The sequence below is a fragment of the Apiotrichum porosum genome (genome assembly GCF_003942205.1).
Source record: "Apiotrichum porosum strain DSM 27194 chromosome Unknown scaffold_2, whole genome shotgun sequence".
Taxonomy (NCBI): domain Eukaryota; kingdom Fungi; phylum Basidiomycota; class Tremellomycetes; order Trichosporonales; family Trichosporonaceae; genus Apiotrichum; species Apiotrichum porosum.
The window spans coordinates 2,780,560-2,807,078 of record NW_021167109.1 but is presented as its reverse complement, the minus strand read 5'-3'; the positions used below and the strand labels follow the sequence as shown (position 1 = coordinate 2,807,078).

Here is a 26,519-nt window from a genome sequence, read left to right as displayed (position 1 = left end):
ACTATATCAGCAGCTAGGAGGCACATTTGCGCGACAGCTGGTACAACAAACGCCATGACACACACTCCAACTTTCCCAATCCACCGCCTTCCCTTGCCGCGCAAGACACTCCAAGCGTCCCTCGCCCGCCTCGCCCTGGACGACGAGCCCAGCTCGCAGAGGAGGAGCACAACATTCGCTCCCAATGGACGTGGAATTTGGGCTCGCACCTTGCCCCTGTGGACCGACTGGCCACTGCGCATCACCGAGGCGGAGGCGGCCGAGTTTGCCAAGAACGCGGAGGGCGGCGTGGTCACTGCCAACGATGTGCTGCGCCGGTGGGACCCAGTCGACTTTGAGGCTGCAGACGAGGAGAGCGGGTTGAGGCTGGGTACCAGTTCCCATCGCCTGAAGCTCGCCCCGGTACTTCTCGGGGTAGTGGAGTCGGCTCGCCATGAGCTCCTGCCTCATCTCGAGGTTGGTCCTGTGGAGACCGAGGCCTTGGAGAACACGCAGGACGAAAGCAGGGACGCCCTCGTAGATGTCCTCTCGGGACGTCGCGTGCTCGAAAACGTCGATGGAACTTATGGGTCGTGGTCGACCCGGTACTGTGGCCACCAGTTTGGTCAGTGGGCCGGCCAGCTCGGTGACGGCCGTGCCATCTCGCTGCTGGAGACGGCCAGCGAGAAGGGAAGGTGTGAGATCCAGGTGAAGGGTGCCGGTCGCACGCCCTTCTCGCGTTCGGCAGATGGTCTTGCCGTACTCCGGTCTGGTGTGAGGGAATACCTAGGCTGCGAGGGTAGGTTGCTGGTCTGTGACAAAGTTGGCCTAACACACAGCGCTCGCTGCTCTTGGCATCCCAACGACCCGCTCGCTCGCCATTCTCACTTCTCCCGTAACGGTGATGCGCGAGCAGGGCCCCGAGCCCTCCTCGCTCGTCGCCCGCATTGCGCCTTCCTTTATCCGTATCGGCCACTTTGAGGCCCTCAACCCCGGAGAGTCGGGACGGAACGTGCACACCCTCTTCTTTGGCGGCGCCTGGCGCGCAGAGGAGGCGGAGGTCGACAAGAACGACGCCCTCGGCGGACAAGGCAACCTCGAGGGACTCCGTGACCTCACCCTCTGGGTCAAGGACGAGATCATGGGTGGCCGCCACGAGACCGTCAAGGAGTGGTTTGAGGACGTCGTTCGTCGCAATGCCGAGACGGTTGCCCTCTGGCAGGTTTACGGGTTCATGCACGGTGTCTTGGTGGGTGGTTAAGTGTTTGCACGAGTTAACGCAGCAGAACACTGACAACATCTCGATCCTCGGTCTCACCATCGACTACGGACCGTACGCGTTCATGGACACTTGGGACGTGAACCACATCTGCAGTGAGTTTGTCCAGTCAGTGCGTGGAGCTCACTCTCAGACCACTCGGACCCCACTGGTCTGTACAGCTATCGCAAGCAGCCTGAGCGTGTGCTTTTCGCCCTTGACTCGCTCGCCAGCTCTCTCCTCCCTATGCTTGGTTATGAGGCCAAGAACTCGGCCCTTCCGGCTGAGGGGTGGAGCGAAAAGGCAACAACCGACGACATCCGCCAATGGGATGAGGCCGGTCTCGAGGCAATCAAGGGCTGGAACGACAAGTTCAACGAAATTGTCGAGGAGACGCAGCGTGCCGCTTGGGCAAAGGTGAGCTAAGCGTCATTCATGCAGCTGACCCCCAGCGGTTCGGAATTAAGACTTTCCGCGACTCGGACGACCGCGACGTCGTGCGCAACCACCTCTTGCTCCTGACCGCCACCTCGGGCGACTTTGGCGTCTCCCTCCGCCGCCTCTCCTTCTTTGCTCCCACCCGCGTTGACGAAGACGGGTACGTGCGCAGCTTTGCGCGCCAGTGGGTGGCCGCCGCCGCCAGCTCGCTCCCCTCGGACTCGGTCAGCCGCGCCGAGGAGGACATTGCCGCTTGGCTCAAGACGTACGCTGCGCGCGTCAACGAAGAGGAGGAGGTGGCGGCGTGGAAGGCTGTCGCGGAGGGTGTGGAGGGATGGGAGGCGACGCGCGCCGACGCGATGCGCAACGTCAACCCGCGCTTCATTCTCCGTCAGTGGGTGCTCGAGGACGTGATCAAGACGATGGACACGGCGGTGACTGCGGGCGATATCCCGGCGGCGCGTACGGCCCTTGCGCGTGTGCTCGAGGTGAGTTAGCTTCACATGCCTGTTAGCTGACCGCAGCTGTCCTCCAATCCCTTCGAGCCGTATGGCGAGGACGCCGAGGGCAACATCTCCGTGTGCGACGGAGAGACTGCCGAACGCGCGCGTCTCGCTGGCGTCGGACCAAAGGCCATGCTCGGATTCCAGTGCTCGTGTAGTTCGTAGAGTCGCAGAAAATGTATCCTCAGTAGAAACTTTTGGCTCCGCCCCGCCATCTCATGTGCTCGCTGCAACTAATACATACGACGACACCATGCTACACAACCCTGCGCTTGGAGGGCGACCTCGAGCGCTCCGAACGTCTCCGGTCGTCACTGTACCGGTCTCGGCGCTCTCGGTCGTCGTACCTGTCACCACCACCGCCTCCATACCTGTCGCCGCCGCGGTCTCCGTACCGGTCGCTGCTGCGGCCACCGTACATGTCGCGGTCGCCACGGTCATCATAGCGATCACCGCGCGAGCGATCGCGGTCACTGCGGTCGCGGTCCCTGTCGTCGTATCGCGATGGGGGTGGGCCACCCGCCGAGCTGGGTGCGCCGCGGGGTGCGCCGTCCTCGACCAGCTCACCAGCCTCGCGGCCCTCACGGTCGCGGCTCGAGTCGCGCTTGTCCGACGACGAGGGCAGGGGGAAGGGCGGGACAGCGGGGCGCGCGCCGGCGGGAGGGGGAGGTGCCGAGGAGGGAGGCGCGCCGGTCGGTGCGCTCGAGTGGCCGTGGGCGTGCGAGTGCGAGTGGGAAGGGCCGCGCATACGCTGCTCGGCCCACTCTCCCATAATCTTGCGCAGCTCGTGGAAGCCGAGATGCATCTTACCGCCAAAGTGGTCGGCAAGACGCTTGTCCGAGTCGAGAACCGAGAGCATGGCACCACAGATCTCACACACGCGCAGCTTTTGGTGGCCGCTAGCGCCGGCATTCTCGTTCAGGATCTGCAGCTCCTTCTCCTTGTCCGACTTGAGCTGCTTGAGCGCGTCGACAGCGGCCAGCTTCTCCATCGACTCTTCAACCTTGCCGGCCTCGCCGAGCGCCTCAATCTCCTCGGTACCGCCCTGGATGGACAGCTCAATCTCTCCAATCTCCCTCATCTGGACAAACGTCAGCGAATGCTAGAAAGATGTGTGTGGGGGTGCTCACCAAGTCGACCGTCTTGCGGTTCTCCTCTGGTGTCTTCTCGAGCTTGCGCTGGCTCGCGCGGATACGGCGGTCGCAGTCGTCGACAAACTGGTAGATGGTGTTCTCGTGCTGCTGGCGGAACGCGTTGATGCGTGGGTCGCTGGGGTCGGCCTCCTGCGCCTCCTTGAACTGCTTCAGGATGCGGTCCGAGTGGGTCTTGGGACACGGTCCGAGGTCCATTTTCTGAAGGGACGCCGTCAGGTGAAGAACCATGGCAAGACAGCCAACTCACAGTGTTGCTGAAAGTGTCGTGCAAGCAGGTACCAAAAAGGTAATCCCTGCACACCTTCTCATTCCACCAGTCGAGGTTGGGCGGTTGGAAACCCATCGCCTCGGGGCCCATCATTTGCTGCAGAAAGCGAAAACGTCATTCGCGAGACATCACAGTGGGCGGAGAGACAGAGGTCGTGCACAAGTCGGTGATCAGCTCCAGATTCCACGCATCGGCATGCGACTTACCTCGAGCAGCTTGCGCTGCATCTCTGCCATCTTGCCCATGGTGGGCAGCAGGTGTTGTGGGATGTGGGAAGCCGGCAGGCGATGAGATGGGGGAGATGTTATTGCAGTTGGCGCCGTGGTTGGCAGTCAATCACCCATGGCCATGGCAGATGAGGAGCGGGACCAAATGAACAGGAAATCGGACAGCGGGAGCAAAATGGCCTTAAGAGGGTTTTGGTGAACAACCCCAGGTGGCACCCACGACGACACAATGTACATGGTGTAGCTACAATTTGAATTTGGCGTGCGCATTCCTAGCGGAAGCGACGGTAAACCATGGATCGATATACCGATGATGAGGAGTGAAGAACAACTTGAGATACCGATGGTGAGGAGTGAAGAACAACTTGAGTGGGCACGACTAGGACGAGGGAAGGAGGTTGGCGGCAAAGCTTGTTGGATACAGACGCCGGCACACCGCAGATATGGCTTGGTGAGTAACTGGGCTAGTACGGCAGCGGGGTTCGTGGGCTAAAGGCATCGACCTGAGAGGAAGGGGGGAGGCGCATGCGATAGTACCGCACTCTGACGAATTCGCCTACCCCTGCCATTGCGACACGGTAGATGATATAACCGCCAGCATGGAATCCATGGTTGCCGAATCGACGAGGGTGACGATTATGCCCTTTTCGCCAATAGCTTGGAGGAGCTCCTGGGCAGTGGGAGAAGCGATGTCTTCGTCGGTGCCGAAGTCGGAATCCGACGCGACATGGTTCGCCACCCGGTTGGCATCCTGCTGACACATGTGCTGTGCACAACGGACCTGGCTGAGCTCGTTGTCGAATAGGGCGGTGGTATCCCCTTCGGCATCTTCAGGAGTCCGCAGCGAGGTATTGGGGGACGAATCGACCGAGCTCGTGGCCGGGTCCTCGATCCCATGCAGCCAGACGCCAACTTTCGAGTTGAGGATTGAAGCTGCACAGCAGTTAGATGGCTACTTGGGACAATGGACATACTTTCGTGCTCCTCCCTCTCATCTTGTACCCGAGACCTGGACGAGGTAGCGGCGGGCGATGCCTGGGAGCGCGTCACGCCCGGCCATACGCTGCTCGTCGCATCGCCCTGTCTTCCGCCTGTATTGGGGTCCCTGCCGAGTGAACGCTTCTTCTCGTGTCCACCCTCGCTGTCGTCTTCGGGAGGCGGCTGGTCGCTTTTGGCTGCGAGGGGCAGTGAAGGCTCCGACTTGCGCTTGCGCGTTCGAAGGGGTCGCGATGATTCAAGAACAGCGGCCTTGTCCTGATCACCAAGGGTGACCTTGAGGGCCCTGCGCTTCAAGGTATGGGGGATGTTGTTTTCATTCAGACCAAGGGTCGCCAACGATGGAAGGCGGCAGAAGGGTTGGGAAGGGTTGCGCTTCATGTGCACAACAATGATGTCGATGGACAGCTTGACAATGTCCAAGAGTTTGTGTCGGGCGCCTTCATCCCAATTGAGAATCGGTAGCTCACTACTTGTGGAAGCGCAGAGATCCCACGCCAGGTGGCTAAGGCTCTGCTCGTCCTGCAAGAACTCCACCATTGAGAGGGTGCGGCCAGGGCGTGTGGTAAGAAATGCTTCGTTACATTCTACCGCCACGTCACCGTCGCTAAGCAGCAGCAGTCGCGAGTACCGGGATCCGAGGTGGAACGTCGCGAGGACAGTGCCACAGAATTCGTACGCTGACTGCAGGTACACAACAGTCTTGGACATCCCAGCAGACCACTTAGTGCGACCGTCGACTTGGGCGATTCGAGATTCATCCGCACTCGCTGACGAGGAGAGAGAGTAGTGGGTGGCCTCATCCCAACCGTCGTCGCCATCGGCGGCCAGCTCGGGGTCGTCCTTTCGCGATACAATGACAACGTGTTTGCCGGACCTGTTTTCCAACCTTGTGACCTTAAGTTCGCCGACAAATGACAACAGACCTCGCACACTCCCAGACTCGCCGGCAACGATGGCTCTCAACACTGTGGCAAGGTCGGGGATATGTGTACCGATACCGCGACGCGGCGCAGTGGCAGCCGCCTGAGAGGTTATCCTAGCAGTGGGACACTCAAGAACTGGGATCCAGACATACCATTGCGCCGTGCTTTCGCGACAGAACCAGCTGGACCAGGGCCATTTGCATTGGTACATCGGTAAACGCTTTGGAATTGGGCGTGGCCAGTGATATTTTGGAGAGGTCTGTCTCCTGGCCGACACGAAGGCGCGTGAAGTCACGGGGTGGTGCAAGGAGAGCCATGCGAAAGAGGAACGGCTGTCGAATGACACGGGTCAGCGCTCCATTCCATTCGCGCTTGGGCAGGTTGTGAGACTTGAGTTCTTCGAGGAATTCTTGCTCGCGCTCTGGATCGACCTTGCTGGCATCCCATACAATTCGGTCGGCGATGTCGTGACCGTAAGCCTCCATTGCTGGTTTGGTTTGTCGTCTTGTTGTTGTTGATGTGGATGTTGTCGCCTGTGCTCTGTACCTCTGTTTGTTGTCAGTACGCACAGGTTGGTTGTGTTGGGCTTGTCGTGCGCGTAAGGCTCCTTTGAAAGTGTACCCCACTTATAGCCTTTACACACTGGCAAATGCTGGAGCTTTGAAATTAATCCCCGCATACCGACCGACAACTGGTTGATCGCGGATGTCGCTTACAATCAGGATAGTGACAACTTTGCAGGTGTCTGCACTTTAACCATGCATTGAGGCGTTGGCTCCCACTACACACTTTACACAAAATCTACTTAGGCCCCTGCGCTCCGAGCAACACTGTTTTCTTATCCGTTTGATACACTCGTGGGGGCTTTTGATCAGCACTACCTCCACCTGACGACGCAAAGTTGGTGTTCGTTAAAGCTCGCAGTATCCTTGACCCATATACTCCAACTCAAATTGGCCTGGAGGCAAGGAAGACTTGTACTCTTCGGTCGTGAGGAATTGCAGGCAATCCCTTATTTGCAGTGCATCGGGAAGTCCATCGTCCTCGCTATATTCTTGTGCCACTTTGAGAAAGAGTTGCTTCGCCGGCTTTTGGAGACCGTCACGGGCTGGAATTATAGAGGGAAGGTCCACCAAAGTGATTTGGGTCGTGACGGCTGTTGTGGTCACAGAAGGGTAGAAAACATCGACAATACATCGGGCGAACCCCAACTGCCCGTTAGTGGCAGCGACTCGGCGAACTCACGAGTTGATGTTGTTGCACGCCGCTTGCCTGTGACCTCGGACCCTCAATATGGTGAAAGAGGATGACGACATTGTTGACATGGGAAAACACCTCGTGATCAGTATAATCGAAACTGAACCACGTCTGAGGCCTGTGCGCCGCCACATTGAAGACCACCTTGGACGTGGTGTGGTGAAACAGGAGCCATAGGTTGAGTAAATAAACGTCGAGAGAGAACACGACTGTCGAGGCGATGAGAGGAATGGTATCGGGGCCCAGTTCAAGTGCAATGGCTGGATCAGAATAATACCGGACAATCTCGATATTCTCTGCCTCGCTTTGAAGCCAGTCCAAGTCGGCTTCCGCCAGACCCAAGGGAAGATCGAGAATGTGAGCTTTCTTGACCAGTGCTTTAACAGCAGCGGCAGTTGTTCCGTTGACGAGTTCAGAACTAGAGGCATCGTATGGGCGGGGGTGGATACCCGGAAGCTTGTGATGTGGGGTGCTGATGTCAAAGTGCACTATCCGATCCAAACCGTAGGTCGTTTCCCGACAGACACAGGGCTCCTCTTCGTCGTCACTGCTGTCGTCATCGATGCTGTAGTCGAAGGACCAAGGGAAGCGAGTCCCTCCACAGTATCTGCACTGTGTGCAGTCCTCTGCGGAGTCCTCTGCGGAGTAGGCCAAGTACTCTATCTCAACGGCAAACACAAGGTGGCCATGGGGCATAAGGTCGACCATGTCACGGTAGTGCTTTGATGTCGCGCGCATCGGCAGCCAGGCTTCGCGGTGCAGAAGAATGTTGTCCATGAGATGAGGAAAGAATCTGTGATCGAGGCAGACTTGCCCGTCAGCGATGTTGCGGCTCAATGCAATAACCTACCAGAGTTTGCAGGTCCAACGGTGCTCAACTTGTTGGCAGTGGATGGTGGTGGGCGTGTCATGACTGGGGTCTCGTCGGCGGCGCTTTTGGCAAGGATTGGTGGTGGCGGACTGTGTTGACGGAGGGAAGCGTACATGGGGTTCTTGTCTGGCCCGGGGGAGCTGCCGGGAGACGAGGAGGCCATGTTGTGAGAGGAAGCTGTAATGGAAAGAGATGAGGTTGATGAAGAGTCGAGATGATTGACGCCAGGTGACGGTGTTTGGGTGTGTCGCCTGGATTTGCCACCGCTTTCATGAGAATCGCACCGTACACCACACTGGCACTGCCAGATGCTGTACGGAATCTCCAAGCAAGCAGCCGACATGCATCGGTTCACGACAACCTTGTATTTGTCACTCAGGCCTCTATAACCTCCAAATAAAGTGTACTGCCAGTAATGCTGCCACTTGTGAGAGCATGCGCCCGAGATTCGTGGTCCAGCGGCCAGCGGCAGGCACCTGGAATAAGGGACCAATAACGCTGATTGTTCTCCAACATAGTTTGGTGGGAGTGGGAGCTGTCCGCTTCACACGCCGTCAAGTAAGCGGACGGTGTGCTAAGCTGTACAAAACTACAGTTTAATGATGTGGTCATAAGTGGGAGAGGGGAATTGTGGAGCGAAAAAAAAGACCAGGAGGGCAGGAATACACCAGTTGGCCATTTGCCTTCCCCCAAATATTCAAGAAAAAAATGTTCCGAAATGATGTTTAGTTGACCTACTGTAGGAAGGGCAAAAATGGCCATGTATTCTACAGGCGTCTTCACCGACCCTCATGTAACACCTATCTATTGTAGCCTGACTCGTCTGGTAGTTGGCGGGAAGAAATGAGGGCAAACTCACGTCTACTGCACTCCGAATTGCCGGAGGCAACTTCGATCTTACCCAGGCACACTGCATGCACACTCAACTATGTCACATAATCCATCCCAACCTGCTATCCGCACCCAGCCGTCACTGTGCCACAACCTCCTTCACATAGAATTCGTCTTGTCGTCAGCTTCGGACGTGTAGGGTTCAAACTTGCCGGCACTGGTTCATGTATGTACTTGTCATGGAAATTGCTTGGTGAAGGGCCGTGCATTCATACGTCGACGATGATTTCGCGAGTGTTTAATAATGGGCCAGCATTTCGCAAGTCGGCGAACTTCATATCACCTTCCATTATGACCAAACATTGACCGAAACTGACTTACTAGTCGCAAGGCATGTATTCCAACTGAAATTGACCGGGAGTGAGTTGAGACTCGTACTCAGTCGTTGTCAAAACTCCAAATCGTGCCAGACACGACCCCACCTCCTCCGCGCTGCAGCCCTTGTGCTCCTTCAAGTACGGTGTAAAAGTGGAGTGGAGCGCATCTTTCAGGGGCTGCGGAGTTGGAGGGGTCACGCCACCCGTGACTGGAGGAAAGGGGATGCCGACAGCCGTCACGACTAGGTTGTTGTTGAGGACAACGATGTCCGCTAGAAATTCCACGAAGGCCTGCCAGTTCAGGAACGCCTCCTGCTGATCGTTAGCGCTTATGGAGGGATGACTTTTGATGACACACTTCTTCGCATAGGTTGGAGGAATACTTTTCCAGGGGGCCAAAAGGCACGGCGCACAGAAAAACTAATTGTTGGACTCTGACAAGAAATTGAAGTGGTTGAAGCCAGCTGTTGACGTAGGTAAACGACCCCTCCTCAGGGCGGTAGAGGACGTTAAATACCACCTTGACATTGTCCGGGTGAAGGTATCCATCCCAACGATTGTCGTCATCGATCGTGAATGACGGGAGGACAACCGTGTGGGCCGAGACGGGAACAGTAGTGATTTCAGGTTCTTCGGTGTCCATGAGATTGTAAAACCGAGCGATCTCAAGCCTCTTGAGATGCTTCAGGAACCAGGTGAGGTCCTCTTCAGACAGGCCAATAGGAATATCGATCACTCGAGCCTGGTGGAGATAATTCTTGACGGTCCGTAACTTCGTGGCGTTGGCGCGACCTGGATGGAGCTTATCCCATTGGCGACCACGATCATCGTAGTACCGAGGCTTGACAAGAGGGATGGGTCCAGTTGCAGCCTTGACATCGATGGTGACGAAGCGTGGGTCCCAATCGTCATTTGGGCCTTGGCAGCGGCACGGCGGAACTTCAATACAACCATCAGAGAAGTTGCAAGTGCTGAGGTCGCAAGAGCAATAGATTGGATCGTCGCAGCAATGACAATCACAGTCGCAGCACAAGTGGCAATCGTCCCTCTCCCAGATCCAGTCAACACTGGCACTGAGAACGAGGTGCTCGCGCAGCTTCTTGTCGACCTTGTCGCGGTACATCCTGCAGGTGGAGCGGAAGGGATACCAGGCGACTCTGTGTTGAAGAATATTGTCCATGATATGGGGGAACCAAATGTGAGAAATCGTGACTGCTGCGTTAGTGCACCCATTGCACGCATAACTCACCCTTGGGGGATTCCTCCGACAACGAGGCCGTCTTACCGCTTGTCCCATTGGAAGTCTTGCCATCGGGAACCTTGGAGGACTTGGACTTGGTGTACCTCTTCTTGCGGGTCATGTAAGTGTCGATCTTGGCCTGTGAAGCAGAGTCGACGTCTGCGTCAGAGCCAGATGTCGACGGTTGAGAGCGCATGTTGCGCGCACGCGAGCGCCCGTCGCTTTCCTGGAGGTCGCTTGAGGACGGTAACGCCATGGCGGTGGGGCCCAGATGTATGGTCTTGTCTGTAGTGGCTGTGAGGATGATGGACGATTGTGCAGTGTCAAGAAGGAAGGCGTGGAAAGGTGACGGTGTTGTGTGTGGGTGATCGCACAGACAAAATACCTCCGCCTTCGCCTCACCTCTCGCGGCCTCTCGATATCACCTCTCGTTTATGTGTGCCAACCTGCGATTGATGCAACTGAGGCGCCGTGAGGCCGTGTGGGCTTTACACCTTTCACTGCTACGGACCAAGATCAAGACCCATGTATGAATACTCTGCACTCGTATGTAACTTGATCCCCCTTCACGGGATCACAAGGCTTGGTTGCCAGATGAAATCGCCTTGCACTAGCGACGCAGCGATTCGCTACGCTGCACTTACGCCACGCTCGAGTTCCTCGTCCCTTTTCTTGTCTCTAGCCATCTCCTCGGCAAACCGGCGGTCCAGGTCGTTCTTGTCGGCGTCCGGGGGCTCGACAGGCTCGGCAACGTCAATGGCACATTCGGTTGGGACAGCGGTCGTGCTGGTGTCAGTGGCAGTCGCAGGCTCTTGCCCATGGACGGCAGCACGTCGAGCGTCCTCGTCCAGCCCAGCGTACTTGAGCACGTCTACAGCCTCCATGTGGTCTGCCCGTCAGCGTCGACCTGGTTATGCCCCGCGCTTCCTACACTCACTCGTTCCATACGTCATACGATGGGCAAAGTCACACTGGTACTTGGGCGAAAAGACAAACTCGCCACCGAGCTGCTTCCAGTAACCCGGATATGACTGATGGAGGCGGGTGAGGCCGCTCGAGATACCTTGCCACGTCGCATGCGCGATACCCCCTTGGTTGTACGGCATGACCTGGGACGGGTCTCCCCCCAATGGCAGAGGCCGGATCATTCTGTGAGTTAGCAAATTGCGCGACACCCATGCGAGAAAACTCACCCCATCAACGTGTACAGCTTGCGCGGGCTGTCGGCGTACATTGGGAACGGGCATTTGAACAGACTGCGGTAGCTCTTGATAGTCTTCCACCCTCCGCAAGCAATGACTACGACCTTTACATTATGCTTCTCAAGCACCTCGGGGTCGAGCTTGGCGACCGAATGGAGCATATAGTCCTGGCAGGACCCGCACCAAAAGTGTCTGATGAAAAGGACGATTGTGCGAGGAGTCAAGCTCGCGTCACGCTGACTTGGTCCCAGGCCCTCAGGCCATGAGGGCATGAGTGAGCCAAACGTCACCTCCTTGCCGGTCTCGTCCGTCAAGAGGCATTGAGCGGCCTCCCAGAGGCGACGCTGGCTGGGTGGACGTGTGATTGAAAAGGCCTCGTCCTCGTCGTCCTCTGGCGGGTCCAAGACCGAGACGCGCACTGGGGCTTCCGCAGCTAGGGCTTTGGCCTCTCCAGGGATGTACTCGTCTGGAGGAGTGTGGGGCATTGTGAATTAAGGTGGTTGGTGTGGTTGCAACGTCGGACGGGCACTTATCGTCGCAACCCAACCCAAGGCGACTCCTGACGTCATGCAAATGCCCGTCTTCGCCAACCAAATACCCGAGTCGCATGGTCCAAACGTAGCACTGTCTAACGATACATACTCAGACAACATTACGGTCGCCCACATCTAGTGCTCTCCTCCTTGCCTCTAGCAGCGCCGCCTCGATTGCGCTCTGGTGTATGGGTTTTGACAGAACGCGGTTCGCTCCAGCTGCCAGGTATTCTTCCTGGTCCTCTTGAAGTGCGTTACCCGTGCAGCCGACCACCAGCAGCCGCATGCCCTGTTCCCGCATACTGCGAACCACCTCTACACCGCACAACTTGGGCATCTGGCTGTGAAACGTCAGCTTCCACAAACTTGGCAACACCTACTTGTCCAAGAACACCACATCGAATCGCCGAGCCCCAGGGCGATAGCTTGCGGTAATGAGGTTCAGTCCAGACTCGCCGTTGTCTGCTGATACGGCCTCGTGGCCAAGACGCTCGAGCATGCGTGTCATGAGTTTGCGCGTAAGCCTGGGAGTGTGTCAGTGTCGTTTGGATAGTGTGCTCACATGTCGTCGTCAACTACCAGAGCGCGCAGGGGTCTCTCAAGAACTGTATCGATTGGCGAGTGTGGTCGGTCTCCTTTGGATCCATCGGCTGCTGGCACAGCGATACCGTCTGTTTCGCCGATGCCCAATGTCATGGGCAAGGGCAGGGGTCCTGTGCTCCCTGGTGTAGTGGCTTGATCCAAAAACTTCTCGTCCTCCAACAGGACTGCTGACTGAGGCTGAGGGACCTTCAGGGGCGCCGTCAAAGGACAACCTGTCGAGGACATTAGGCTGTTGAGCGAGTCCCGACGGACAGGAAGAGATGACGGAGGCGAGATGTCTGGTTCTGAACTCGTGTGAGTCGGCGTTGTGGGGCTTGCAGGTGTCTCGATTGTCGGTGCGACAGTATATGGTAGCTCGAACCTGCTTCGTTAACAACGTCGTCTTCGTGTCCTGGCACTTACCAGAATGTGCTCCCTACTCCCACCTCAGAGTCTACACCCAACCGTCCGCCGCTCAGCTCGACGATCTGCCGCACCAGGGCCAGGCCAAGTCCTGACCCTTTTCCACCCTGCCGCCTTCCAATCTCGGTCTGCACATAGGGCGAAAAGAGTCGGTTGTCAGCAAGGTCGGTGGTACTGATGCCAACGCCGGTGTCGCGGATCTCAACGCGAACAATGGCCCTATCCTCAGGCGTTGCACCTTCTTCTCGACGATCCTCTGAAGCCACATGTCCCTTTTCCGGGTCCGCCGCACCCCAGGAATTGCCGGTGTGAGTGTGGGGTTCGTCCAGCGGCTTCCGTCGGATTGTGTGTCGCAGTTGTGTGACAATCTTGACCGAGCCGTCGACAGTGAATTTGAGCGCATTGCTGACGAGGTTGCTTGTTACTTGACGAAGGCGCATCTCATCTCCGATGAAGGTTCCCAGTTTGGTAATAGCAGGGTCGAGGTCAACCTCCAGCTGGACACCATTGACGTTGGTTTGAGGCCGATGACTCATGGCCACCAGCTGAATGCTCTTGTGGAAATCGAACGGGCGGCCGACCTGAACAAACTTGCCGTTCTCCATTCGGCTGAAAGACAACACATCGTTTAGGACCTGGGCTGTTAATACATGAGTATTTCCATGCTGTACCTGCCTTTTCCATCATGGTAAGACTGCCCATCAAACCATGTACCATGTCGTCCATGTCGTCGTCCAAGCCGCTAAAGACTCCTTCGCCTTTGAGGTTCTGAACCGCCAAGAGGGCCGTGTTGAGAGGTACTCGCACTTCGTGAAAAACTAGAGGTGGTGGTGTAAGAATCTCGCCACTTCCAAACGGACACTTACTGTAAGACACAAAGCGCTTCTTGGACTGCTCCGCTTTGCGCTCCATGACTTGGGCCGATTGGACCGCCCGATACTGAATCTTGAGCTGGTTTCGAAGGATGAACAGCTGCCGACTGTAGCGTTCGCTGCGACGTCAGCTTCAGAACCAATGAACATTTTAGCTCACCGAGCGTAGTCGAAAATGACCAAGAATAGGTGGTACAGTCCAACTGTCTTGTTAGCGAGCGTCGAAGGCAGTTGTGGTATGTACCTTGAATGGAGTTGCGTGCGACCACCGTGGGCATTGCACCTTGCTTGCTCATGACAATGCTGCTTGCCAGCACCCAAGCCAAGGCACAGATGCTGTTGAGGATACGGTTTTGGCCCAGAACAAACATGGCGATTGTTGGGGTTCCTAACAGTGGACCAAAGAGGGTGATAAATGTGAGACCATGACACGTATTGTTGGCACTGAAGAACTGGTGGGCGTCAGCTTTCCCCACTGTCGGTAATGTACGCACGCCACATATTGTCATTTCTGCGAACTGAAAGAACTGCCTCGTGTCAGCGGGATTGACGTACACACATGACTTACAGGCCACGTCCATACGGCACCGACGAGGCATAGCTGGTATGCCCAAGGACAGCGCAGTGACATGTTGAATGCCACCATAAGGGGCATTCCAACTGTAAACACCCCGCAGACTGCGATGTATAGCTTTTGATTAGCCCCATAGCTGACGAGATGTGTACTCACATACCACACGAACAGTGTCCCGCCAAGGAATGCGCAGAAGACGAGCCACATGACGAAGAAGAATATGGTTCCCAGCAGAGCGCCAGGCTTCACGTTGGCCCATGTCTAGAGAGTCAGTAATGTCGCGCGCGAGACTGTTTCCAAACACACCTCTCGCTGGTAGCGCTCTTCCAGTTCTTGCTCCGGGAACGTCTGTCTGGAAAAGTGGCAGATGGCCACCCATATTCGGTGCACGAAGATGTCCTTGACTCTGGTGGCGAAGGACTCGTCGGATCGCGGAGGAGAGGAAGCCTCGAACATGCCGTCGGACATTGCTCCGCTGCGGGAAACGCCAGTCGTAGACTCGTACAGGCTCGGCGGATGCGCTGCATGGAGAGGTGCAGAGCCCAACATGTCATTATCGACGACAACCGCTGAGACCGAATCATGCTGCTGTTGCGTTGGATATAAAGCCAATGGCCCATCTTCCTGTTGACCCATGGCCTCTGTGCTGCGCCGTGTCCTTGGACCCCATGAGCGTCTGGCCGCTTTCGCCGGCCATGCGGTGTCCTGCCGTGTCGGACGTGGTGGAGGAATACTCGCAAAGATAATGTCTGCAGCTTCGCGCTCAATGTGCTCTGGTTTCGCCGTGGTGTCGTCTGATCCATTGCTTGGGTATGAAGGGTAGGTATACGCTTTCGCGGCGGAATTGCGTGTCAGGCGGCCGATGGAGGAGAGGATCGTGCGGAGCCGAGTTCGAGGTGGACCTGACAAAGGGCCCAGTTGTGATGGCTGGGTCATTGCTTGCCTCGCATTGGCTTGTTTTGGATGGAGAGTGGTAGGGGTGCAACTTCAAGATAGATACACTGCATGGAACCGTGTTACTCACGGGCCGGGGTGAGTCCAGCTTTGACGATTGAGTTGCTCGCAGCGCGGCAAGTGATTGCCATCGGCCATGTGGTTGTCTCACAACACTGTGGGCAGCATGATGACATCGGGGACACAACCTGAACGCCATCAAGGGTCCTTTCTCAATCGTGGCTGCCGCCAAGATGCTGTCTTGGAGTGTGAGTGTCCCGTCAATTGCACCCCTCTCACCGGCCGCGCGGGATATTCCGCTCCGGCGAGACGTTGTTCAGGCCCCTGGCATGGTGATCTGGGGTACACACACAAACATCCTGGCACGGCGATCTCTATCGCCTGAACGCAGCCGTCGCAGTCCAGTTGTCATCTCCAGGCGAGGCGGAAGCTCCAGTGCTGTCTGACCTAGCCCTCACGATCCGCATCTGCTTGCCGCCGTTGTGCCTGCCTCCGGTGCAGCCAGACGCACAGAGAGCCTGTGTCTCCTGTTTTATGTGCATGTCGCATATTCAAACGCCGTGTGCCTACCATGTGTGTACAATGTGGGTGTTGAAACTCGACGGACTCGACGGACTTGCTGTGTTGTATTCATAGGGCGAGGAGAAATTCACAATCAGCTTTGCCAGCGGCTGTGGCCTTGTATCCCTATCTGCGTAAAACGTAGGGAGGCGGCGCGTACTCCAGGAGAAACTGGTCATACGGAACACGGTCGGCGTGCTCTTCCTTGGTGATAAACTCGATGTTGGCCAAGTGGTCCTTGATCTGAGGCGCCGGATAGCCGGCTTTTGCAAGTGCGTAGCGGAGAACATGGACGAGTTGGTGAGAGAAGGACTGGAAGGGAGGACTTTTAGGAGGACCACAAGGCGCGGAAGGAGCGTCGACGAAGGCGATGTGAGGCTTGTCGCGATTCTTGCTGTGAACGAGCAGTTCCAGGATGACCACAACGAACTCCTTCCACTTCGCGTGGTTCCAGGTTGGCTTCTCCTTGGTGTTCCCAAAGGAAAAGGTAGATGATCGCCAGGGGTGCAGAATAAAGACAAAGTCCTGCGTGTACTGGTCATTGTCCTTGGCAGGAAGAGGCTTGCAGTAGATGCTCGGCCCAGTGTCGCGCGAGTACAACCCATTGATGATCACCCTTTTGGTAGCGCCAGGCAGGGCCATTGCCACGCCTTTCGAGCCCCTGCTGTACTCGATATCCAGGTATTCAGGGTGCATGAAAACCAACGTCGAAGGGCGGACGATGTGCAAGCGGTTGGATAGATACGCGAACTGTGCATCCCAATAGAGCCGAACCATCTGTACACTCAGGCGACGCGTAAGGATGCGGCGGACTTGGTCCTGGCAAATCCCAAAGGGCAGGTCGACTACCTTGGTGTGCTTGAGGTGCCTGCCAAAGTATAGGCGCTGCCCGCGGCTTTTGTGCGTATCCTCTAGTTCACCATGGAACCCCGGAAGGTCGGGTAGGTGCGGCGACAGAACGCGGATGGTTGTCGTGGGTTTGGAGGGGAAGATAGGATGGAATTCATACTCGGAGTAATCTGAGCCGTCCGCCCACTGGTAGCCTCGGATTACGATGTGGCGGTACATCAAGGCTTCGACCTTGCTACAGTACGTCTTGCAGGTGAGGCGCATTGGCACCCATGTCGCAGGATGTTGGATAATGAGGTCCATGATGTGAGGGAAGGCGGAGTGGTCCAATATACTGGGACTGGCGTGAACGACTACTACGCTGTTAGAGGCTGGACACGTTTACTTGATTGGGCTTGGCCAGACGTACCATTGTCAGTTGCGAGGACATCGGTGACTTTGGATGGGGAGATTTCCGTCTTGAGACGCTTCTGATCGTTCGAATGCTCTCTAGGGTGGGTCGTTGGAGGTGGGGAGGACGCCAGGCGCTTCTTGCTTGACCCCACGTCCTGCGACGGCGCATGGACGCTCATCTTGGTGCGGGACGTTGCAGATGGAGCAAATCCCCAAATGCTAATGGGTGTGATGGAAGCGCGGGAGGAAGAGAGTTTGGAAGGGATTGTGGGAAGAGGAGAATGAGGAGAGAAGAGAAAAATGATGAGGTGTGTTGTTGTGGCGCCGCGAGTGGGTGAGGTGTGCAACCAACAAGATTTGCTGCCGCTCGTGCGCAAATACAGCGTGGGTACACGGTGTATGACGTGTGATGGTGTAGTACTCAGGCGCTCTGGCGCTTTGGAGGTTAAAGGGCTGATGCAATGAGCGCAGTGAGAGATAGATAGCTGTATAAAGTGAAGGTACAGCTACACAGCTCCAAGAGTGCATGCTGCATGCCCAGAACGTCAGATATGTGCCGTCGTGCCGTCGTCCGTGGGGTCGCTTTATCCGAAGAACCCCCGTCAATATCACTCTCGTGTACGAGCACGTGGGTGTGCACACCACTGTCACTGCCTGGACGAGCTGCTAAGAATCCATAACTAACACAGGATAGCTGCATATAACATTGGAACCACAAGGACGCCAGTACTGGGATGTGCGTTACACGTTCGACGGGTGCGGTTTCGCTGGGTCAATTCGTCCGATTTCGTTGTGGCAGTGCGTTCTTCAACTCCATGCACTCTTCATAACGATGGCACCGATGAGGGCCGAGTCGAAACAAATCTCTATGGCAGTTCCAGCAAGGTGGCGACTAACAGTTGGTTGGCTGGTAATCAAAGAGACATATTACGCATCGAAGGCTTCGCGGTGCTCGACTGGCGCGACTGGGGCATCGTGTACATATATCTCTGAAACCTTGAGACACTGTGATATTTTGCTTTTACCGCCATACTATGCACATACCGCCGCTTCCGCGCAGACCATACCTGCAGTATCCTGCTGAATTGTGAATTTGTTTTTATATGATCTTCGTTTCCCACAGCACGTTTTTTGTGGCTCAGATGTCGCTCGGATAGGGCCCAATGCCGACAACGGGCACCTGCGGGCTCTGATGTTCCTCCAACTACCCGTGTGCAAGTGAAAGGCCGACGATAAAACTGACAAGAACACCAGCGACACTGCCACTCAAATTCAGCCCCGAAGTTGACTGAAACCACCTCAGACTCTGGAACATGGATGCCGCTGGGCTTGATGAAGTGCTACCGGCATTGCCAGAACCGCTAGGCCCACTACTGCTGGCGCTAGAGCTTGACGAGCCGGTCGAGTCCGGCCCGCTGGCCGAACACGTCTCTGTCGAGTTGTTGCCGGCCTCAGCCCAGCTTGTCGATGAAAGGCAGGAGGTAACCCCCGAGGATGCCACAGTGATGAATCAGGAGGCGCCACAGTTGTTTCCCGCGGAGTCCGTGGCCCAGTACACGGTTTGAAGTCCTTGAGGGATGTCTGGTGTCCAGGCTTCAATCCGTCAGTACCTTCAATTGCTGCACATGTAGGTGTATAGGTATGTAGTTTCCCTCACTGTAATTGGTGCCTTCTGCTATGACTATGGAAGTGCTTTGGCCAGGGAGCCCATCGATGCTTACCGCGTTGAGGGTAATGGGGAGCGGAGGCACTGGATTGTTTAAGTAGGCCCAATCAATGTTCGTTGGCTGGCATTGCTGGGAGTGTGAGAACGCTTCACCAAGTGACGGGGAGAGTCCTCAGCTTACTGAAAGAGTTGTCGACTCCAGAAGGCTAGACTAGTCAGCGCTCGTGCACGTACATAGTGGCAAGGTGAATCTGTCACTTTGGAGACTTACAACCATGGTGCAGAGTTGCTGACCTGGGGACAGTCCACTTGCGCATCGTTGGGAAGGGTGGTTTGATTGAAGATCTGGGAGATGCCACCAGACTGAGACATCAGTCTGTTCATCAAGTCTGCATTCGACCCCTCGTTAGTGACCCACCGCTAGCCCCGTTGCGTCGGACATGACGAAGACCATCCTTTGGCCGCCCCAAACTTGTTTCGTCTGTCAGCAATCACCAGCCAAGGCCGCATGGCAGTCTGTTGCCTTGTACCCACATCCTTTAGACCGCGTGAGCGAACCCTTGCCGTTCTTGTACGCCTTGGCGGGAACAGTGATGTTCGCCGGGATATCACCCTCTGGCTGGCATGTCAGAATCTGATGCACGGAAATCTCGCCTACAATGGCGAGGATGTTGAAAGGAGGGGATCCCCCCACACCAGGTAAATGTGAGCTGATCGCATGCCCACAACGGAGGTGTTTTATCGATTGAAAAGGTGAAAGAAAGAGCTGGGGCGGCAATTGCCACCAAAAACTGAATGTAGAGCCACATGCTGGGTTACAGTGGAAGCGCGGTGCTGTGGTGGACGACGGTGGAGATTCGGCCACGTTTTATATGCCTTCCCACATCCCAGAGACCAGTAGCGCGGACAATACACTGTACAGGGTATCCCAGGAGGGCCAGTGAGACTGTGAAGTCAAACTGGCAGCTGTCCCACTGGGACTGCACAGATGCCACATCTCAACCAGCGTGTCACTTGACACAGTCTCGTTCTATAGTCCAATCCGTACAATGACCTTCCCGTTATCTGCACACGTCCCATGATCACAACCACTACAGCGCATGGCGGAGCATCCAAGCTGTCGATTCCAGAATAGCCCTCCGCGGTTTGCGGGGCGACGCGCCAAGACAGTCGGGATCAGTAATCAATTACGCCGCCACAATGTGTCAACGAGAAAACCGGAGAACGAGAGTGGCGCTGCTGCAACTTCTCTGTTGTCCTGGTATCGCTATGTGACCCTCAGACCTCCCGCATGTGGGTATATAATTAGCTCTGTAAACGTGTATACATCCCCTTTCTCGTATGAAAAACACTTTGCCAGCTAAAGACCATCATCGGTCTTCGGCTCAAAACGGCATCAGATGCTAACAAAACCAGTGGTACAAAGAGTCTGGACTCAATAATGACAACCACCGTGGATCATCTGATTTGAGCACCCGGCAGCGAAGAAGGCGGTGATGGCAGCCGGAGCCGCGGCTGCAATCCGACACTGGGCAATCTGACACTGGGCAGTACACGTGTGATTGATCACGGAGGAATGGTTGGTTTTCTTTTTTTGGCTTCTGCACAGGGTTAGACAATTGCTCATTGGCTGATAAGCGGCGATATCCGGTCTTGTAATTCGTGCTTTCCTCTCCATCTCATCCGTCACAGGATCTGGAACTCGGCATGCGCGGCAGGAAAGATATGTGGCCTTTACTGGTCGCGCTTCTGGTGACGGCCATTAAGAATGCCCGCGTGCGCAGCATGTGTAGATCTCAGTGGATCAGTGGATCGGCGTCATAAGGAATGTGAGTGCCCGGAGCGGTGCCCGAGCGGTGCCGAGCAGCAGCAGCCGCCCAGAAGAATGTCAGCCCACCTAGCAAGAGCCGTTATTGCATATGTGTGGAAAGAGGCGGCTAAGCCCTCATCCTCACCACGTACAATGAGAGGACGCCGAGTGCTTGACTTGACAATCTGTTGGTCATGTCCGTCAAGGAAAAACTCCTTCATACGGCGTGGCGAGAGTTTCCTCGCCCTATGAAATGCCTCAGTGTCCAACCTCAGCGCCGGATGAATGCCCCGCCCGAATCGCCCGAGTAGAAGTTGTATTTCTGGAAGACTAGTCAGCTTTGTCAGAGTCGTCGGAAGGGAAGCTCACCAGCGGCTACAGCCTGTACTCGAGTTCAAACTGGCGAGTGGAGAGTGTGGACTTGTACTGGTCGGGAGTGACAAATGAGATGTTGTCACAAAAGCTCGTGACACCACTCTGGTCGGTCTCATGACGGGCGAGCTCATAAGCAAGTTGAAGCATAAACTCGTCCTTGAAGGTCCTGAACTTGGACGAGGGTGGGGCCGGGAATATTGGAAAGTCAACAATGGTAATGTAGGGGGGGCTGGCATATGCGTTGCCGATGCGGTTGAAGTCGAGGGCGAGCAGTATGGTGAAGTATGACCAGGTTCCGTCTTGGCTGCTGGAAAGCAAACTGTCAGCCTGGCCAAGTAAACTTCTAAAACCAACACATGAGTGCCTGTAGTTCGGACCTTCGGCCGAGTCGGTCTTGTGGTGGAAGATGTAAACAACCCTACTGTGCCGACTTTCAGGGCCTTCGAAAGCGTGGTGGGCCGTGGGTACCATGTTCAAAGAGCATTCCATGTTCAAGACTGTAGTTGGAACATCCCTGGCCGCAAGTGGCTGGAGCGAGACGGGGGCCTTGTCATACTCTGGGTATTGTGGCAAGATGATGACCGTCGGAACATGCTCCCTGAACATGAGCAAGGAGCCCAGGCCACCAGCCCGCTCAAACAGGTCGGGGTCGGTGTAAAAACGAACGACCTTCAGATTCTTGAGAGTGTTACGAAACCACGTTAGGTCCTCTTTAGAAACACCGAAAGGGATATCAAGGACCTCGGTATGCTTGAGTCGTCCACCACAGGGCTCCAAACTTGGGCTTTGCGATGAGCCATTCGGCATGTCGTCGAGGCGACGCTTGCGAAAGAATGGTAGACGTTGGGCGTAGGGTGATGTTACCAGTAGTTCGACAGGCGAGTCAATGTAGTGGTTGAGACCATAGTCATAGGTGGCTGTGTCAACAGGGTAGGCGGACACCCGAAGGTGGCGGTACATCAGACCAGTAACTTGGGTGTTGTACTTCTTGCAGGTCCTACGCATGGCGGCCCACGAAACGGGATGTTGCAGGATCGTGTCGATTAGGTGAGGAAAGGCGGCGTGGTCAATTGTGATGGCGGATGACAACGTAACTGAAAATAGTCAGTACAGGGAGATCAAACAGTGTGTGCCAGGTCGCTTCGCTCATACCAGGAAGCCTGCTGCCGTAGCCTTCCCGTACAGGCCGTACAGGCAAGAAAGCGCACGGTTCGGCTGCATGTGTGGGATAACTCACCGTTATCCGTGGAAGTAAGCACCACAGTCTTGAGGGTGTCTGCCTCGGGTTGCATGTGCGTGTCGCTCTCGCCTGGAGGTTTGGTAGAGAACGACGTTGAGGCTGGTTGTTTGGCGCCCCCAGCCGTCTTGCTTCTCTGAAGTGGCAGACTGCTCATGTTGAACAACAAACAGTCAACCCGACCCAATGGGCGACCCCGATACGTGTTGGCAATATATCAGCTTCTGGAAACGATTCAAGAAGCCTGAAGTGTTCGGCAATGTTGGAGATGGAGAAGAGCAAGTTGACGTGTGTGGTATGTGGGGGTGGGTGAGTGGCGGAATTTACTTCCGCTCATTCTCCGTGGATGAGTCAACCCCGGCGTGCCGGCCAGCTAGGCAAGCGGCCTGCACAGCTTCACAGGTGTTGACAATGATAACCGTCCATGAAAACTTGGCATATGTAGACTATCGTCACCTCTACGGCGGCCTGGCGGTACAATCGGGGCTGGTCTAATGCTATTTGCCATGACATGTAACACCGCCGTCGGTTGAATCGAACCCACCAACGCTACCATCATTGCCTGGCCCAGTTTCAGTTCAGGATGGCTCCATCGTTTCTCATATGGCGTGGCCTCACAGTGGTTCACAGTCTGTAATCGGCCTCAAACTCCCCAGGTGCAAGTTGAGAAGCGTACTCGTCCAGTGAGAGAAAGTGTAGCTTGTCCAAGCACGCCGAGCGGTCCGCAACGTCGCAGCCTTCGAGTGCCGTTTCCAGTGCTTCGAGAAACTCGTCCTTCAGTGTGGCCAGTGGCAATCTTGGGTCCTTCGGAGCTGTTGGGAAGTCGACAAACGTCGTAGTCGTTGTGAACTCTTCTGACCGCACCATGATGTCGGTAATGACGTCTACGAAACGCTCCCATTGAAAGTGCTTGCAAGTTAGGCGTTGCACATAAACAATAACACTCACGGAAGTCGCCGATGTGGTCATATCTTGCTTGGCGTGAAAAATGAAAACCATGTCCTGGAGCAAGGGCGAGGTCAAATCAAACGGGTCGCCGTTTATGAAATACGCTCCTGGTCCGACTGACATCCAGTGTGTGATGTTGGTGACCACTTTCCGTACATGGTCAGGAAAGTTTAGGGTATGGTCGCAACCGTGATACCAGGTGGAAGACACGCAATGACCAATTTTGGTACGGCGAGAGGAAGCTGCTCAGTCGAGTAATGTATCTCACCATGGCCCGGTGCAGGACGGTGGGCGAACTGGTAAAGCCGAACGGCCTTCAGATTCTCCAGCTGGTCAACAAACCAGTCGAGGTCGTGAGCAGGGAGACCAAGCGGAATGTCGAGAATCTCCGTGTGTTCAAGAAGCTTGTAGAATGGACCCAAACCCTCGATATTCGTTTCGCCTGCTGGCAGTATGTCGTATCGCTGGCTGTCTACCCAGACTCTCATCCCATAAGGAGAGATGACCTCGAGCTCGTTGTAGGGTTTCGGGTGGACAGAGTAACAATCTGATCTGTTGCAGGTCGGACAACGTATGTTGGGATCGGGCTTTTGCTCCACCGCGTAGCTCACGATCGCGAGGTGGCGGTACATCAGGCGTTGCACTTGCTGGTAGTACGTTTTGCTTGCGGTGCGCATGGCCAACCATGAGTCGGGATGCTGCAGAATAGAATCCATGAGGTGCGGATAGAAGATGTGGTTGATGGTGACGGCAGTCGGCGCAGCATCTGAAAGGAAGTAAGCACCCTTGTCCGTGTGGGCCGAGTTGGCGCGATGGGTCAACAAGTAGTGAATGTAAGGGAGAGGTTATACTTACCCATCTCACTGGCCGCTGCAGGTGGCAGAACAACATTGGCATTGGCCTGATCCGTGATTGTCGTTGATGAACCTTCGGCCTCGGTGTTGCGGGTCTTGTTCTTTGCCGGAGGGTCGGGCAGCTCCTCCACTCCTGGGCAGGAGGTACTCATGGTGGTGTTTCCCAGAGCAGTGAGGAGGGTATGTGATGTTTGATACTGGGGGATATGTTCTAAGAGTGATGGTAACATGAGGAAGATGTAAGATTGCGTGTGTGTGAGTTGCTGTTGGGTGTCGTGTGGCTGGGGCGCGAGGGTGGCGATTTTTGCCACCGCTGCTAAACATGACGATATGCCGCCCCCAGGAGCCTTAGCGGTTGCCTCCTCGTCAACACACCCTAGCCGTTTTCACGTGCAAGATGACCATGAACACTGCGGCTGCATTCATAATTCCCAGCTATGGTTTATGGAAATACCCTCTTGTTCTCTCCTATGGCAATCGATCCTGCAGCCTTGTCAGTCACCGCTCCCCTAACGTCAGGCCCGGTCGTGGACTGGTCATTGAACTCACCTATAATCACAACACATACTCCAGCTCAAATTCTTGAGGAGTGAGGCGGGAGGCGTACTCTTCAAGTGTGACGAACTGGAATGTCTCAAGACAATCGTCAATGGTCGTACACAGGGCCCGGGGTACCCATCCAGTGCCGCGCGAAGGTCGGCTACAAATTGGGCTTGGGGGGATTGGCTTTGAGAAGGCGAGCCCAGGGCAGAAACTGGGAAGTCGACGAAGACCATCGACTCATTGGTCCAGACGAGGACCAATTCGACAAGCCACTCGATGTACCTCTGCCATCCCGGTGTCTCTTGCATCTGTGGGTCAGTCGTGCGTGGTGATCTGGCCTCACCAATCCGGGCGGTTCAGGAAGGGCATCGTTCTTGGCGTAGTGGTGGAATATGTGAACGACCTGCGGACAATCAAAGTCACTGGTAGCGTGGAGCATATAGTGACCGATGGGACCTGTTGGCACAGTGTAGGGAACATTGATAACGACTTTCTGAACCACACTTGAGCGTATTGGTGGCACATAGTGCCATTGGTTGAAGTCCAGAATACCACGGTGCATGATCACCAGTGTATTGGCGGTAAGGGGAAGAGTGTACTCGCCCTCCACGTATTCTTCATCGACAGGTTCGATATCGGGATCATTGTAATACCGGACTGTCTTAAGGCTCTGGAGGTGGCTCTCGCACCAGTCGAAGTCTTGGTTCTCCAGCCCAATGGGGACATCCATAGTCTCTGTATGCTGGAGATAGGCATTCAAAAGGCGCTTGACGTTGCGACGGTCGTTTCCCGTGAGATTATCGTAGCGCCTGAGCGGGAATGGCGATGTAAGACGATCGTTGAGGCGAGAAGAGGACAACTTGAGTTCAACGAACAGAAGAGGAAATTCTGCGCACGCAGAGCAATGGCACTCGGGACTCTCATAGCCAGACTCGTCCGAGTCGTAACTGCGGCGGACAGCCGAGACCACAACATGGCGGAACATGAGGCGCCGAACGCGACGCTGATACTCTTTGCAGGTAGCGCCAAAGGGGATCCAGGCGACAGGGTGCTCCAAAATGGCGTCGATGATGTGAGGATAGAATTTGTGGTCGAGCAGAGGCCGGCTCGGCGATGGCGCGGCTGGGACAGGTCAGAATCTGCGGCTGATCCAAACGACACTGACCTGTGACTGGGTTCGATTCACGGCCAGAGCTGGCCGCGGTGATGTTGTTGTCGGCGGCCTCAGGCTCGCTACGACCCGACTTGTGGACGTGTGTGTTGCATTCCTTGAGGGATTTGTCGATGCCGACTGAGACCATGGCGAAGGAAGGGTCTTTGCTTGAGGAAGGCGGCTTGGTCGTTCCGACAACCGTGGGTGCCGACGACTGGCCATGAGGACCATGAGGACCATTCTTGAGGTTGCCCGCCGCAGCCAGGCGAGCAGAGGTTCGCCCCTGGGGAGTATCGGCGGGCATGTTGGGTGATTTTGGTGTTCAGAGATAAGAGAGCTGATGAGGAATGGGCAGAGTGGAGACCAAGCCGTGAGAGTGGGGACGCAAGGTGAGGTGTGCTGACAGAGACACGATTTGCCACCGCTGATCGGCGTCCGCTTCCACCACCGTGGCACTCTCAGTGCGCACACATGAGCCCATCAATGATCAATGAGGGGGTCTCTAAAAGCGAGATGGATACTTCACCTTATGCAGCAGCACAGCGAATTTGTCAACAGGCATTGTCTCACATGACAGTGCATCCCTGGGGACGCTCGAAGTCGGGTCTACAATGGTAGGCCACACCATACCGCGCACAACTCGCCGTGTCAGGATTCGAAAGGTA

The 26,519-nt window shown here is 55.8% G+C and overlaps 11 protein-coding genes across 11 annotated transcripts; 2 read left to right on the top strand and 9 right to left on the bottom strand.

The window, feature by feature from the left end:
• Window positions 1-54: 54 nt before the first annotated feature.
• On the top strand, window positions 55-2,343 carry EHS24_005114 (uncharacterized protein; the record flags this gene model as incomplete). Its single annotated transcript, XM_028620652.1, has 6 exons — window positions 55-778; window positions 819-1,228; window positions 1,266-1,366; window positions 1,420-1,654; window positions 1,690-2,163; window positions 2,200-2,343. 6 exons carry the CDS (start codon window positions 55-57, stop codon window positions 2,341-2,343), a joined length of 2,088 nt encoding a protein of 695 aa, XP_028479624.1.
• A 91-nt stretch (window positions 2,344-2,434) lies between these two features.
• Window positions 2,435-3,845, bottom strand: LUC7 (splicing factor; the record flags this gene model as incomplete). The annotated part of the gene is made up of 4 exons (XM_028620651.1): window positions 2,435-3,259; window positions 3,309-3,530; window positions 3,580-3,696; window positions 3,807-3,845. The coding sequence occupies 4 exons, from the start codon at window positions 3,843-3,845 to the stop codon at window positions 2,435-2,437; spliced, it is 1,203 nt and encodes a 400-aa protein (XP_028479623.1).
• A 538-nt stretch (window positions 3,846-4,383) lies between these two features.
• On the bottom strand, window positions 4,384-8,040 carry EHS24_005112 (uncharacterized protein; the record flags this gene model as incomplete). The annotated part of the gene is made up of 5 exons (XM_028620650.1): window positions 4,384-4,760; window positions 4,802-5,849; window positions 5,902-6,184; window positions 7,284-7,815; window positions 7,857-8,040. The coding sequence occupies 5 exons, from the start codon at window positions 8,038-8,040 to the stop codon at window positions 4,384-4,386; spliced, it is 2,424 nt and encodes an 807-aa protein (XP_028479622.1).
• An 827-nt stretch (window positions 8,041-8,867) lies between these two features.
• Window positions 8,868-10,581, bottom strand: EHS24_005111 (uncharacterized protein; the record flags this gene model as incomplete). Its single annotated transcript, XM_028620649.1, has 5 exons — window positions 8,868-8,925; window positions 9,090-9,145; window positions 9,191-9,397; window positions 9,444-10,024; window positions 10,335-10,581. 5 exons carry the CDS (start codon window positions 10,579-10,581, stop codon window positions 8,868-8,870), a joined length of 1,149 nt encoding a protein of 382 aa, XP_028479621.1.
• A 373-nt stretch (window positions 10,582-10,954) lies between these two features.
• EHS24_005110 (uncharacterized protein) lies at window positions 10,955-12,012 on the bottom strand (the record flags this gene model as incomplete). Its single annotated transcript, XM_028620648.1, has 3 exons — window positions 10,955-11,214; window positions 11,263-11,474; window positions 11,519-12,012. The coding sequence occupies 3 exons, from the start codon at window positions 12,010-12,012 to the stop codon at window positions 10,955-10,957; spliced, it is 966 nt and encodes a 321-aa protein (XP_028479620.1).
• Window positions 12,013-12,169: 157 nt separating this feature from the next.
• Window positions 12,170-14,979, bottom strand: EHS24_005109 (uncharacterized protein; the record flags this gene model as incomplete). Its single annotated transcript, XM_028620647.1, has 10 exons — window positions 12,170-12,401; window positions 12,441-12,584; window positions 12,623-13,024; window positions 13,066-13,700; window positions 13,780-13,883; window positions 13,932-14,056; window positions 14,098-14,140; window positions 14,182-14,389; window positions 14,668-14,772; window positions 14,818-14,979. The coding sequence occupies 10 exons, from the start codon at window positions 14,977-14,979 to the stop codon at window positions 12,170-12,172; spliced, it is 2,160 nt and encodes a 719-aa protein (XP_028479619.1).
• A 1,173-nt stretch (window positions 14,980-16,152) lies between these two features.
• EHS24_005108 (uncharacterized protein) lies at window positions 16,153-17,447 on the bottom strand (the record flags this gene model as incomplete). The annotated part of the gene is made up of 2 exons (XM_028620646.1): window positions 16,153-17,228; window positions 17,285-17,447. 2 exons carry the CDS (start codon window positions 17,445-17,447, stop codon window positions 16,153-16,155), a joined length of 1,239 nt encoding a protein of 412 aa, XP_028479618.1.
• Window positions 17,448-18,581: 1,134 nt separating this feature from the next.
• EHS24_005107 (uncharacterized protein) lies at window positions 18,582-18,833 on the top strand (the record flags this gene model as incomplete). Its single annotated transcript, XM_028620645.1, has 1 exon — window positions 18,582-18,833. The coding sequence occupies one exon, from the start codon at window positions 18,582-18,584 to the stop codon at window positions 18,831-18,833; it is 252 nt and encodes an 83-aa protein (XP_028479617.1).
• Window positions 18,834-21,119: 2,286 nt separating this feature from the next.
• Window positions 21,120-22,513, bottom strand: EHS24_005106 (uncharacterized protein; the record flags this gene model as incomplete). Its single annotated transcript, XM_028620644.1, has 3 exons — window positions 21,120-21,426; window positions 21,676-22,213; window positions 22,357-22,513. 3 exons carry the CDS (start codon window positions 22,511-22,513, stop codon window positions 21,120-21,122), a joined length of 1,002 nt encoding a protein of 333 aa, XP_028479616.1.
• Window positions 22,514-22,980: 467 nt separating this feature from the next.
• EHS24_005105 (uncharacterized protein) lies at window positions 22,981-24,310 on the bottom strand (the record flags this gene model as incomplete). Its single annotated transcript, XM_028620643.1, has 5 exons — window positions 22,981-23,265; window positions 23,305-23,450; window positions 23,573-23,768; window positions 23,916-24,070; window positions 24,160-24,310. The coding sequence occupies 5 exons, from the start codon at window positions 24,308-24,310 to the stop codon at window positions 22,981-22,983; spliced, it is 933 nt and encodes a 310-aa protein (XP_028479615.1).
• A 403-nt stretch (window positions 24,311-24,713) lies between these two features.
• EHS24_005104 (uncharacterized protein) lies at window positions 24,714-26,158 on the bottom strand (the record flags this gene model as incomplete). The annotated part of the gene is made up of 4 exons (XM_028620642.1): window positions 24,714-24,782; window positions 24,818-25,009; window positions 25,045-25,823; window positions 25,867-26,158. 4 exons carry the CDS (start codon window positions 26,156-26,158, stop codon window positions 24,714-24,716), a joined length of 1,332 nt encoding a protein of 443 aa, XP_028479614.1.
• Window positions 26,159-26,519: the final 361 nt, after the last annotated feature.